We start from the raw sequence: 15180 nt of genomic DNA, 5'->3' as shown, positions 1-15180 counted from the left end.
CCTCCCTGGGTTCCCTTCCCTGGTGAGGAGCACCACCACCCATGTGGTATCCGATTCATAAAATGACTCTTTTCCCTCACTCTCCCTACACTGGGTCTTGCCCAAAAGAACTCTCAATTTTATTTGCTTTACTCTATTCCAACTCCCAATGTCTTAGGTGTCTAAGTTAACATTTCTGTAGCACTCAGATTCTTTTTTTGTTTTATTGTCTCCCACCTGCTACTAGAATGTGAACCCCGTGTGACAAGGGCCTTGTATGTCTTGTTTCTAGAAAAGAACCTGGTCATTTAAGAAAGGCTTCTTTAAAGAAATATTGAATGAACAAAATATTTGTGAATTAACTTTCTCTGTATGATAGTCGACATTAGAAATATTAGTTTTTGCCATTTAAATTCCATGTGAGTTAGTTTAATCACAGTACTCTCATCCTAACACTGCTTGAGGACAGCTAATCTGGAGAAATGAGAGTTTCTCTGGGGGTAAAAAGAACAATATGGGAGCAGGGGGCATTGTAGAGGAATGGAGATATTATCAGAAGATACAAGAGGGTGCTTGCAACAGTTGAAAAGTTGTCATTTTCTAAGACTAAGGGGTGAGACTAGGTTGCATAAAGGGACAAAATACTTGCCAATCTAACTCTGTGCCAATGGATCTATGAAGCAGATGAGAACACAGGCTTTGCAGTCTGAGTGGCTGGGGTTTGAATCCTACCTCCGCTATGTTCTCGCTGTGTCACCACAGGCAACTTATTTAACCACTCTGGACTTCTCTCAAAAATGGAAATACCAATGCCTAACTCACAAGGCTGTTGAAAGGGTTAAGTGAGGGCTTGGAGGTAAAGCATTTAGCATAGTGCCCTTGTAAGCACTTTTATGTAATAAGCGTTCAAAATGTAGTATAATTTTATTACTTTTACAATATTATTCTGTAGTTAAAATTTTTTTAAGATGGAAATTTTTTAATTTTTAATTTTTCGTTAATCCTCTAGATTCTATGGCTATTCTAAAATTTTGAAGTTGCTAAAAAAAAAAAAAAAAAAACCTTCATCTGGACTGGTGGAAGACACTAAATCAACAAAGACAGTGCATGAATCAACAGTTTATGACTCAAGAAAAAAGAACAACTCATGATTTCTCTGAAACTCAGAGAATGAAGTAAAACAGGGCCTTTCTAAAGCACAGCAAGGTAGATAATGATAAATTCTCCACCCGTGTGATTGTTTTAAAAAAAACATAAAAACAGAAATCTGTTCATGTCACTCCTTGCTCAAACTCACCAGTGGCTTCCCACTTTTCTTACAATAACATCCTATCTCTCTTAGCTGGTCCTCAAGGGCCCTCAGGATCCCTGGCCATCTCACTGGCTCTCTATTATTCCTCGTTCTCTCCTCAGGCCATTCACAGTTGCATTTTCTCTGTCCCCTAAATCTTCACTGGGTGGCTTCTATTCAGATCTCTGTTCAAATGTCAGTTCCTCAGAGAAAGCCTCCCTACCTACTCACACTAAAACAGTAGCTCCTCCTCAGTCACTCGAGGACCCTCATCCTGCATCATTTTTGCCATATATCACTCATCATTGTCAAAAATAAAATGTTAACTGCTTACTGTCTACCCTAGTAGAATGTTAGTGCCTTTCTCTACCTTACTATGCATTCCATATATCCCCAGGGTCTAGAAAAAGTGCCTGTTGCCTAGTAGTGCTTAATAAATACGTGTTGAAGGATAATAACAGTAACAATATGGTCTACTGTTTATAGTTAAGCACTCACTATGTGCTATGCTTAATCTCATTAATCTTAATAAAATAACAGTGCTAGGTACAATTATTACCCCTATTTTACAAATGAGGAACCTGAGGCTTAAGTTAAATTGCTGACATATCCAAGATTAGACCCAGTAAGTGAGATTTGAAGCTAGGTCAAGTGCACGCATGCGCGCGCGCACACACACGCACACACACGCACACACAGTTTATAGGTAAACTGGCAAAAAGAAGAATAAAGGAAATGGGATAGTGACCTGACTACCCAACACTCCTGCCAGGGCTTAGGAAGATGACTGAATTCAAGGCTGTATCCATTTGCTCTCTTCTCTTTCTCATTCTTCTGAATGAAAAGGAATGCCTGGCCAACATCCCACAATTACAACCAAAGACCGTCGCCAGCACTCCATCACTGAGGATTCTTCATTCTACTTGGCAGTCAACCACAACGCACAGGAGCATGGTTCAAAAATATAGGACCTAGACAAATGTGACCTAACATGGATTCTTTCTGATAATGTCTGAGCTTTAATCTATGTGTTATCTTTTTAGCTTTAATCTACATGTTATCTTTTTAAAGGAAAGAAAAAGTTAAGTTACTATTTGTCTGTTTATGGATTACTATTCAAAGATGTTTTCAGCAGAGAAAAGGCAAAGAAAAGATTTTTTAATACTTCAGAAACAAGAATGGAGTGTTATTCTTGTTTTCAGTTGGACTGACTTTAGAGAGGTATGCCATGAAGTTAGCTTCTAGGAAAAATTTCTTTTCTTATCCACTCTTTAATGTATCCTACAAAATTATATAATTGCGATCTACCAAATATTTCCATGAGTAAGTATAATTAGCCAGATTTCTTAGGTTTTTGAATTATACAAAAAAAGGCAGGAAATTGACTCTGTATGACTTAAGATAATTAAATAGTGATACAAACACCCATACTTGAACTCACTGCCAGTAATAAACTTTATGATCTTTGGGCCAATACTTGGCTTTTTTGGTACCTTGATTTCTTTTCATATAGAAAATTATACTTACTACCCAAATCAGGGTTGTTGTGTATAGTTTGATATTAATTCCTAATAAGATACTATAAATTTGCAACTGATCTCCTTTTAAATAAAGGGAAATAAGATGTGAGGCCATGATAACCATATAAAGTAGACTTTAATCATTTATATTTATGCTACTTATATGGGCAGCGTCATATTAGGGGCACAGAATTTCAATGTTTACCAGATATATTTGGATCCAATATGTCTCTTTACAACATATACAACTACACACACACACATTTGGTTCTTCTATAGGAGGATAATTATATTGATTTACTGTAGGTGGACTTAAGCTCAAGCTATATTACAATAGAAAATACTAAAAAAAAAATGTAGAGAATACGTATATCTAGCATTGGGAATGGAAAATTTTGAATATTTTGCCATATGTACTTAAAGAAATTAAATATTACAGATAAAGTGTAGGTTCTCCTTGTCCCCTTTGTTCCCTGTCCCAGTAACCTTCTTTTTACATCCTGTCTAGAAAGCTACTAGGGCTAATATGAATTTGGAATGTATTTTTCCTCACCAAATTTAAATGTCTTTCTATACATGTATTCATAAAAATACATGTATCTATAAAAATATGTATAACTTTTGAAATGCGTTAAAATTCACATAAAGGTACCAAACTGTGTATCATTCTGAAACTTGCTTTTTTCCCCATTCAACATCTTATTTGTGAGAGCTTTCCATGTTGACATATTAATCTAGTCATTCCTTCAAACTTCTGCGTAATAGTCTAGCCCATGACTACACCATATTGAACATATCCATCCCCAATGGATGGATATTTAGACTGTTTCTCTTTTTCACTATCAGAAAGCTGCAGTAAACAAGTAGTCATCCATGTACACATCCTCTGCGTGTGTATAAGAGAGTCTCCAGGTACATGCCTCATAGTGCAATTTTTCAGGCCACAGGAAATGCCCAGCGTGAACATCCTCCTGGACTGCTGGACTGGTTTTCACAGTGGCTACTCAGGTAATGAGTTAGTGCGAGCCGTCTTTACTCTTATCTGGTGCATACCTCAAAGACTACCATGTCAGCCCATGAGATGGCAAGGAAGGCAGACCACAACCACAAAAGCTACAGCTCACATGGAGTTACTCTTGCTTTAATTCGGTGAATGCCTCAGGTAACCCAGCCACTGAAGGGGGCAGAGAAAACAAACCAAATATGACACCAATAACTAAAATCCGCGGATTCACTTACACTAACTTGCAACGATGGCCTTTTGTTCTGAACTATGAATAACTCAATTATCAGTAATGCCGTTATTAACAAGTCAGCCTAATAGCTATGACATAATATGGTAATATATTTCTTTGCAAAGATGTTCTTTTCAAGGGACTATAAAAACCAAATTATACCCTTTCAGCTCTTGATCATAAATTCTTCTACTTTTGAGACTCTACAGCTTATAGTCCTTGCTGAAATGGAATGATACAGAACACAGAAAGAAGGAACTTGCAGTCTTAGAGAAATAAATATATTTAAATCGTATTTCAGGAATGTATGTTATTTGAGGAAAAGCACATGTTTGTATTCAAGTGATCCTCCTTATAATATTTCTTCATAATACCATGTGTAATACTGCTTTGGAGATAACTAAATATGTGAAACTAGCTCCAACATCTTAACATTCTGTTAAGTATTTTGGGGAATATTCATTCATTCAACCAATATTTCCTAAGTGCTTACTTTGTGACTCACACTGTTTACAGATGACAAAACCAGAGTTATGTAACTTGTCCAAGGCCACACGTTCCAAGTGGCAGAGCCAGGCTCTTAAGCAGGCAATCTGACTCTAGGCCCACGTGTGTAACCAGTGTGTACCACTGACTTTCATGAATAAGGACAGGAAGAAACCTTCCCCTAAGGAGAGCAGCTATTTCTCTCTGCACTTTTCTTTCTTTCCATCTCTGTTCCTTACACTCCCTATGCCTTTATTTTTTTTCTCTCCCTTGATCATGTCTTTGGTCTACTTACGAACACTCATAGAGGGTGCCTGGCTCAGGCGATGGCACTGGAGGGGTGCTCAAAGACAATTGCTCTTGAAGCAAGATGTGGACAGAGGTTACAGTTAATACCATACAATGCAATTCTTCATAATGCAAAATATTCTCAAGTATGAGGATACTTACTTTAAGCAATAAAACATAGACCAACATTTCAATAAGATCAGGAACTTGTAATAAAATCTTGGAAACACCCATAACTGATCTTCCACAGCCTGCTTCTCTTCTTCTACGACAATATGTGCTTGTTGATCGTATCCATGTTCCTGGTTTTACCTGTCTCAGATCTGTATCCCAAGTACTAACCTCTCCATTAAGCTTCAGGCTTATAACAGTCAACTGTGCTAGACATTCCCATTTAAACATTCTAACGTCAAACTAAATGAACCCAACACTGAATTCAGATGGCTCTCCCAATTATGTATCTCCTTTCGGAATTTTCTCTTGGATTTAGTGGAACCACCATATCTGAGCTGGAAACGTGGAGGTCTCTACCTCACTTCATACATCCAAACCATTCTGCCAATATTACCTTCTAAATCCATCCTTTCCCTCAATTCTGTTGCTTACTTTTGCAAATCAGGCCTGTATCATCTTTCACTTGGGCTATTTTAAGAACCTTCTCTGCAGGCTCCCTGCTTCAAAGTTGCTCAGTGCATTGCAAATAAATGAAAATATATGGCCCACTCCCTGCAATAAACCTTGCTATAGTTCCCTACTGCCCTCTGGACAAAGTATGGGTTCCTCATTCTAGCACCTGCCTGGCCTTCAATCTCCCGTCTTTTCTAACCCCTATCCTTTTAGTGCTCATCTCTGTACCCTATTAATTTGGGATTCTCTAGGGCTAAGTCATTGTTCAACTAAATCAAAAAAAATATGCGGAGTTTTTATTTTTAAATAACAGAGTAATACTTGCTCCTTTAGAGCATATATAACATAATTTCAAATTAACTATGAATATTAAATCTTTAAAAATATTTTTACTGTGGTATAAGTTTTTTATAAAGAAGAAATAATACTCTCTTAAGAAATGAAAAGGAAAAATAGTTGTTAAGGTCCACCATCTTGTGGTCTTTCAATGGAGAGTTGAGTTATTCTATTTCCATTCTGTTCTTTTGCTGTGGAGACTGCCATCAGAAATCTTCCTAAGCAGTTAAGGATTGTGTGTGAGTCAGGATCTAAGCAGGGAAACAGCCAACCATCTGTCTTAATTCAGGGACTTGGTTAGATAGATGATGGAATTGCTGAGAAGCCAGAGTACGGTGAGAGAACCACAGGCAGCTTCTACAAGGTCTAGGTTACTAGGATGAAGGGAGAGGGCCATGTTACCAGAGCTCACGGTCACCTGTGGTGGCTGGACTGAGAGTCTGGGGAGCAAGGCAGAGTATCAGAGTGGAGAGAACTACATAGAGCGCTGCAGGGGCTTCCCATTGAGTCTTAAGCTGAGTACTGATCTACACGTGCATGTGAGGAACCTACCCAGAGCCAGGGAAAGAACTACCTGAAAGGATTAGAGCAAAAAAAACTGTCCAAAGCTCACACAGAACACTCCTGAACTAGGGTTTCCTCCCTGCTCTAATCCTCCACCTGTGCCTCCCCCAGCTTATGGTTGTCAACCTTGACTGCACACTGGAATCAATTGCAGACCTTTAAAAAGTATGAATGCCTGGGCATACCCCTAGAGAGTCCAATGTAACTGGTCTGGATACAACCTGGGCATTAGGAGTTTTGAAAGCTCTCCTGGTGAGTCTAAGGGTGGAACAACACTGCATGAGCTGATGCCAGACCAGGTCCTGGGAAAAGCAGCCTGTGAAAATCAGTACCCTGCCATCTACAGTGAGAAGAGGATCTGAGAGCCGGTGGATCCAGGATCTGCAAATATGGCACAAAGAGGTCGGTAGAAATTAGGGAGAAGATGAGAAAAAAGAAAGAAAGAAAGATAACATGAACATGATCCTCTAGATCCTTCAGTGGCCAGCTCGAATTCAGCTTTCTCTGTGCAGCCTTCCCTGGTCACCCCAGTGTCAAGTTTCCTCCTTCTTATAATACTAATTGCTACTCCTCCAATGACAAAACGTTTACCACTTACAACCTCCCATGTGTCCTCAGCTGGTAGCCCAGCATCTTGCAGTCGGTTCGGGGTCTTCCTGCAGTGCGCCGCCAAGAAAGCCTATTAGATGGTATGTTTCCTCCTTTCCCAAACTGACTGGCTAGCTTATTTCCATACTTAGCTACTATTAAGTAGTAATTAATGGTCAATACATTACCCCTGACAGATAACATTTGCATGGCAAAACTGACCTTGAGTGTAAGAATTTCTGGGCAAAGTCAGAGTTGATTGAGTAGATTTTTGTGCTCCTTAAAATGTAAATAAATTTAAATCAAATAACATAGGTGATGGCCTAATAATAGGCCATCATGAATAAATAGCAAATTTACAAATGATTAATTGCAGCGTATTTAGATCACAACTCATGGCTGTTGAAATATTCAGCTAGGTGAATATACCCTTAAGATACATTTACCTTTCTAGTTAAAGAAGTCTAGTTTTCTTTACAAAATTAGCCTAGAACTATACTTACTATAAATTTCAAAGTCTTGTGATTTCAAATCAAAAGAAATTTACCTTTTTTAGTAAATTAGTGGAAATATTAAGCATTATCCTGTTTGCCTGAGAAAGCCACTTCCCAGAAAAGGACAAAATCCAAGGTCAAAAATCAGAAATCATTTACTCCATACGTGTGCGGTGCGTGTGTGCGTGTGTGTTAAGACAGATAGATAGGTTATTCCCTGAAAAACTGGGCCCAAACTGTGCTGTTAAAATACTAAGTGGATCAAAACTGGACATGATGTTTAAAAATTATTTTCTAGTATGAATTTTTCTTCATTATGAATCTCTATAAAGAATTTGTGGAAATCTACTTTTGACTACATTAGGATATTTACAATTTTTATGGTACTCTGACTTCTAAAAACAAACTCCCAATGTGACAGTCACAGAAAATTGAGAAAACATACATGCATATGTAAAAGCCACAGAAAGATCCCTCCTTATGATCCTACAAGGAAAACAAAGATTATGAATTCACAGAAAGATAATTTCTCTTCGTCAACTACTTAATGTATGACATCTTTCCAATGAAAAGTTTAAACTGTCACCACATTTTCAAACCCCCAAATCTCAACCACTATCCTGACTGGGCTCCCAAAATTCTTACCCCCCCAAAATATTCATTCTACCTGAATATGTGGGAATAATCTCACTACAGCTATTGGAATCCTTTTAAAATAGTTAGGATAATATATTTTAATGGTCAGAATTAAAATCCAAAAGCAGTCAATTATCACAAATTGATAGAATTCTAGTAGGCTCTTGGGAGCAACAATATGACCACAGAACCTTCTTCTATCTCATCATTAAATAAGAAAAGGAAGATAAAACCAGAAAATTAAGGTTAAGTGAGCCATAGGTTTTTAAGTAATGAGTAACTGATAATGCTCAGGAAAGAAAACTCCAAGTGTAAGCTCATGTAAGTACCAAAATTAGTAGTAAACCTGCTAGGATTTTATCATGAAAATATATACCTCACACAAAAGGCAAAGATAGAAAAGAAACTTCTTTTAGTGTGAGAACCTAACAACTTCTTTGAAAATTGAACCTATACACATACTCTGTACTGAGTCAATATTCGATTCATGCTACTAACTGATTAAATAATGACATGTAGGAATTCCATTCACTATTAAGACCTAACTGGGTACCTCTCTGGAAATAAAGGACTGTGATTTTAATTGGTTAGGTGAGATCCTGCTCATTTACCCAAGCTGAAGAGAAGTGTTTAATTCATTTTGGTCAATCCACAAGGCTCAGAGAGTGTAAACATGACCTGGACAAGGTTAAAGGATATTCCAAGTCCTTAATATTATAAAACTCTTTTTGGACTGGTCCCACTGAATGTGCCTTTGGGACTCTGTGGGTCTGGGGACCATCCACATAGTGCCCGACTTTGTTTAGTGACAACAAAGGGGTCAAAAATTTGAGAAAGAGAAGGAACAGGGTACGGCCTCCCAAAGCAAAACCAAACTGAACAAGAAAAAATATTCACAATTGTTTGAGGAAAAGAACGATTCTAGGTTGAAACTTTAAATTAGAAAAGATTTTCTTCAGTTAGTAGAGGGGAAATTAAAAGATCAGTGTTTCTAAAGTCTTGTCAGTATCTATTTCTCCTTTGTAATTTCTCGTAGAAACAGCGAATTTAAAGATTACCACATATACACAAACACACAGGTTCTTTCTTTTTTTAGATATGGCAAATTCCAATTTTAGGGACATGCCATATTTTCCTATGAGGTAAGAATGCTTAAATGTAGCCAGCTCTTCACTGTAGAACCAACAACAAAGCAGAAAGACTTATAAAGAGCAAGGAACTGTTCGATGAACTGCAGACAAATATTAATGGTGACAAACATTACACAAGAAGAAACATTAAGCATTTAGATTTTCTGACTAAAAGGATTACATGGAAAATTTTAGGTAGAAGTAAGATTTTTAAATGTCTCATGTCTTCATGGCAGATAAAAATGCAGAAATTCATGTAATAATCAGAAAAAATATATATATATAAGGAAATTCTTACTTGTAATATGGATTAGGGATTATGGTGGGTCATATCACAGCCTTATTAAATATAATAGACATCTTCATATACCATATATTTAAGGTCTATCTGTGTCAGCAAGTGGCTACAAACTGAAGGCTGGAAAAACATAATCCTCTTTATAAACATAATCTTCTTTATATACATAATCCTACCTTCACGAAAGCCTGAGACGGGTGGACCCTTCAAGGTCCATGGATAAAACAAATACAGTTCACTAAATTAGTGCTCCTATACCTCAGAACATTTACTGCAAGAGTCTCTTAGCATACAGAGAGGAAGCAGCATATTTCATTTGTTTTAGATAATCCAACTATGTTTACTACTTCCTTCCTTTTGTTCCTATTTTAAAAAGAAAGAGCAATAGAAAGCCCCATTCTCACCCAACCAAACCCCCAAAACGAATTATAATATCCATAAATGTGATCAAAGGAGCTGTAAACTACGAAAAGATAAGGTTCAATTGCTACAGGGCAGATGTAGTAAGTATGCTCTTACCTGATGTGGCCAATCAATTCAATAAGCTTGTGACTAAAAAAATAAGCTGTCAGCTCAGACACATGACTCAGGACTGAACACACCCCAAAGAGGGTTGTCGTTCCATTCAGGTCCTCCAAATGCCAGTAGAGAAACGTGAACACGAAGCCATACCCAAAACCCATAAACCAAGCCACGAACAACACTGAGCCATACTGCACACTACAAAGCAGTCTGATTAGGTCCCAAAAGTTGAAGGCCTGCGAGTGGCTCATCGTGGTCGGTGTCTCCTCAGAGGACTCTGTGGAGCTGTTCCTTTCCACCTGAGGGATCTCCACCTCTTTCCCTTTATTTTCATTACTTTTGAAGTGGTTGTAGCGGAACCGGAACTGAGTAGCAACGATCAAGGCCATGGTCATGAGAACTCCAAAGACGATGAAGACAATCTGGTAGTTCCGGTACTCAGGGGGCTTACATCCCTTTCCGTCAATGAGCACTTCTATGTGGGTATAGTCAATCCCGATGCCCACGGACAGCATCGCCAGGCCCCAGCCCAGAGAGCCCCACATGCGCTGCAATCCATAGCGGTCTCTGTGTTTTCCCAGATACTGGAGTGTTACTGTGTCCACAATGGTGACCGAAGAGGCACTGAAAAATTCTCCTATTATGACAACTACCAAAATTACCAAGAATATAGCTTCTACTTCTTGTTGATCATAAATAAGAGTGACTTGGTCAGAAGGTAAAGATTTGGTGGTAGTGACAATAATAGTGGTTCTCTCCCTGGTTACATTTCCTGGGGGGGCAGGAGTTGCTGTGCTTGGGTTCAAGGTCAAGTCCATAATATGGTCTGTAATTTCATTTGTCTGAGGCTGCAGAGTGGGTGCACTGGTCTTGTTTGGAGCTGTTGAAAAGATGACAGTTTCTGTGACATTGGGCCCTGTTTCTAACATCACTGGCCCACTAGAAAGAAGCAGGTTTCTTTTTTCACGCATTCTTGACGATGCAGTAATGGAAGAGATAATGGAAGAATTTGTTGGCAGGATGGTCAGCGGGTGACTTGAATTGGTAGGGTGAGCTGTTGGGGGAATCTTTGGTACACATCTCAAGGTAGCAGGTTTGACAAATCCGATGCCCAGGTTGAATAAAACCCAACACAAAAGAGAAAAGAGGAGGACAATTTTGCCTTTTCTAAAGCGATCTGCAACTACCCCCCAAAATGGAGCACTGCAGAATTCAATGAAGTATCGAATACCTACTAGCAATCCACTCTGGCTTGGTGACATTCCCAGCTGTTTATAATACACAGGCAAAAGTGGGTAAAGAGAGCCATATGCAGAGTAAAAGAAAAAATAAAAGACCTTGGAAATTAGAAGATCGTTATTTATTTTAACACAATGTTTTTCTATCCAGTCTATGTCCTCCTCAGGAATAGCAGCTGTTTCTGTGGAGGAGGGTGTTTCATTTGAAGGTGGTTCTGGTTCCCTGGAAACACCATTAAAGGGATCAGCAAGAACATATTTTCTCTTCTGTTCCTCTTCATCATCAGTTAAGATGGCAACTTTATCATCTGTCGCCATGGCTTGTCACCACCATCAGAAAGTTTGACCTTCAAAATTTAACTGTTGATCTGTAAAGTAAAATTTAAAAGATGGCTTAGTAATGAAATTAATGATAACATTTAAACATCGAGCTTCATCTTTCCAGAAACTTAAAATAATAATTGTGAGAAAGAATTCTCACCATTTATCACTTGCATACATTCAATACTGATTTTAAAAAATAGCTTTCAAAAACTCAAATATTCTTTGTGGCCGCTAATTATATCTTGCAATGGCAGGTTTACAGCTCAGGTTCATTCTCAATCTTTTCATTGATTCCTACAGAAAATGTACAAATAATAGGGATTATGTCTAAATCAAATAAAGGGAATTGAAAATAAATAGTATTTATAGTTTCTTGGCTTTATCGTTCAAACAAATCCACTGCCCTATGAAGCTTAGAATTTTTAGAAAATAAAGGTAGCTAAAACCATTTGGTTTCTAGAGAAAAACAGAAAAAAAGCTCTTAATCACAACCACAAAGGCAATGAGAACCAGGGAGCAGACTGCACATCTGCAACAGGACTTGGCCACTATGACCATGATAAGGACATTCCGGTACAGAAATAGCCTTCATGCTGGTTATGTCACAAATATTTCTCCAGATGTGCTTTTATGGACTGCAGTTTAAGAAAATGTCAGAAAAAAATAGCAGATAACATTTGTTGAACACTTACTCTATGCCAGGCAACATTTAAAGGTCTTCAAATGTATTAATTCATATTCATTGTAATATCTCTATTACTTTCTCCATTTTACAGATGAGAAAAAGTAAAGCATGGTGAGCTTAAATAACTCATAATTGGCAGTCAAATACCACAGGAAAAATATTGTGGCCCCAGTCCCAACCCCACCAGCAAAGGTCAAGTGAGGAGCCTAGATTTCTACCTTCACTAGGCTATAATGGGCCACCCCAATCCCTCAGCTGAGGTGGTGTCAGAGAAGGCTTAAGGAACTAGGACTTTCATCCCTGCTAGGTGGTAATGAGTCCACGTCCCCACAATAGGGTCAGCGGAGGCCACCCCGACCTGTCAATAACAAGGCACCCCTCTCTTTTTCCACTGGGGTGGTATCAGAGGATGCCTAGTGGAGAGTCAGGACTTTCACCACCCAGCAACAACAAGTTCACTCCCACTGTGGTGTCAATGGAGGCCATGAGATACTCCTACCCCGACCAGCCAGAGGTATCAGCAGAGGCCTAATATCAAGTGAGAACACCCATCTCCTTCATAACAGGGAGCCATTCACTCTCAGATGTCAACAGAAGCTGAGTGGGGAGCCTAGACTTCTACCTCCACCTGGCAGCAATGAGACAGCATCTCTTTTGCTAGAGCAGTATCAGAAAAATCCAGCTAAAACAGAAGGTTTAAAATAGATCCAGAGTTTCATAACATGATACCCAAAATTTTCAGGTTTCAATAAAGAAGAATGCATCATACCAAGAACCAAGAAGACCTCAAACTAAGTGAAGAAAGACAATAATTAGATGTCAATGCCAAGATGACAGGAATGTTAGAATAACCTAATAATGATTTTAAAACAGCCATCTTTAAAAAATGCTTCAACAAGCAAAGATAAACATGCTTAAAACAAATGAAAAATAGAAAGCTGAAGCACAGAAAAAGTCTGAGCAAAGAAATATATAAAGAAAAAATAGTAATTTTAGAACTGGAAAATACAATAACCAAAATATAACAAACTTACTAGCAGAATGGAGGAGACACAAGGAAGAATCATGAACTAAAAGACAGAACAATAGAAATTACATAGTCTGAACAACAGTGAGAAAATGGACTGAAAAAAAATTAACAGAGCCTCAAGGACCTGTGGGACTATAACAAAAGATTGAATATTCATGTCATCAGAATCCTGGAAGGAGTACTCAAAGAAATAAGGGCTGAAGACTTCTCAAACTGACAAAAGAGATAAACCTACAGATTCCAAAAGCTAAACGAACTCCAAACAAGAGAAACCCATACCAAGATACATCATAGTCAAACTCTGAAAACCAAAGAGAAAGAAGAAATCTCGAAAGCAGTGAGAAAGGAATCATAACTTAGCAAAAGGATTAAAACAACTGCAGAGTTCTTATCAGAAACCATGGACACCAGAAGGAAGGGACACAATATTTTTTAAGCACTGAAAGAAAAGAATTGTCATAATTGCCATGTGTAGAGCTAGATAGGTGCTAGAGTAATGTGGGGGGGATCAGGTGATAAATTATATAAATGTCTAACCATTTGCACAGTGTATCTGAAACTAATATAAAATTTAAAAAAATAATTAACTCAAAATCCTATATTCAGATAAAAGTCCAAAACCAGAAAACTACAGGACAATATCCCTTATATAGACTCAAAAATTATTAGCAAAATATTAGAAAAGAAAATTTAGGAATATATAAAAATATTTGCATTCTATGAGCAAGTGGGGTCTATTCCAAGAATGCAATGCTGGAGGATTATTTGAAAATCAATCAATGGGATCCATCATATCACAACACTAAAGAAAAAAATATCATGATCCTAATCAACTGATACAGAAAAAGCATTTGACAAAATTAAACGCTCATTTGTAAAAAGTCTCAGAAAAATAGGAACAGAGAGGCACTTCAACTTTATAAAGATCACCTACAAAAATCTGCAGGTAACATTACACTTAATGGTGAAACACTGAATGCTTTTTCTCTAAGACAGTGAACGAGGCAAGACTATCTGGCCTCACCACTCTTATGCAACATAGTACTGGAAGTTCTAGCCAGTGCTATAAAAAAAGAAAAGGAAACAAAAGTCATGCAGATCAAAAAGGAAGATATAAACTGTCTTTATTCAAAATGACTGTCTATGTAGAAAATCTCAAGAAATCTCCAAATTCTCCTAGAACCAATAAGTGAGTTCAACAAGTTCACAGGATATAAGATAAACATATGAATAATCAACTGTGTGTTTATGTACTAGCAATGAATATGTAGACACCAAAATTTAAAATATAATACCACTTACAACTTCTAAAAACATTTAAAATATTTAGGTATAAATTAACAAGACATAAACAGGACTATATGCTTAAAACTACAAAATCTTGATAAAAGAAACAAAGATCTAACAAAATGGAGAACATACCACGTTCGTGGATTAGAACACGACACAATGTTCTCAAATCTGTATATAGGTTTAGCACATCCCTATCAAAATCTCAGCAAGATTTTTTGTAGATTTAGACAAGAGTATTTTAAAATTATATGAAAAGAAATGGGAACCAGAATAGCTAAAGCAATTTTGAAAAAGATTTATTATACAGTTACACAATGATCAAGACTGTGGTATTGGCAGGATAGACATATAGATCAATGGAAGAGAAAAGAGCGCCCAGGAATAAATCCACACAAATATTCCCAACTGATATTTGACAAAGATGCAAAAACAATTTGAGGACAGGTAACCTTTTTGACAAATGGTATTGGAGCAATTAGACATCAATAAGCAAAAAATGAACATCAGTCTAAATCTCATACCTTATAGGAATATTAACTCAAAACAGACCATGGATTTAAATGTAAAATGTAAAACTACAAAACTTTTAGGAATAAAAACCTAGGAGAAAATCTAC

General features: G+C 37.5%; 1 protein-coding gene and 1 long non-coding RNA gene across 2 annotated transcripts in view; one reads left to right on the top strand and one right to left on the bottom strand.

The window, feature by feature from the left end:
- The window catches only part of MFSD6 (major facilitator superfamily domain containing 6), a 57050-nt gene that overhangs the window by 31249 nt on the left and 10621 nt on the right, over positions 1–15180 (bottom strand). The window contains 1 exon segment of the mRNA XM_039844267.1: positions 9992–11600. Coding sequence (XP_039700201.1) covers positions 9992–11550 — 1559 coding nt within the window. The 5' untranslated portion in view covers positions 11551–11600.
- On the top strand, positions 1020–2744 carry LOC120587472 (uncharacterized). The gene is made up of 2 exons (XR_005648972.1): positions 1020–1185; positions 2117–2744. It is a non-coding gene; the product is annotated as an uncharacterized LOC120587472 (long non-coding RNA).

This window comes from Pteropus medius, unplaced genomic scaffold, assembly GCF_902729225.1.
Source record: "Pteropus medius unplaced genomic scaffold, Ma_sr-lr_union100, whole genome shotgun sequence".
Lineage (NCBI taxonomy): Eukaryota > Metazoa > Chordata > Mammalia > Chiroptera > Pteropodidae > Pteropus > Pteropus medius.
This window is presented reverse-complemented; position numbering and strand designations above follow the sequence as displayed.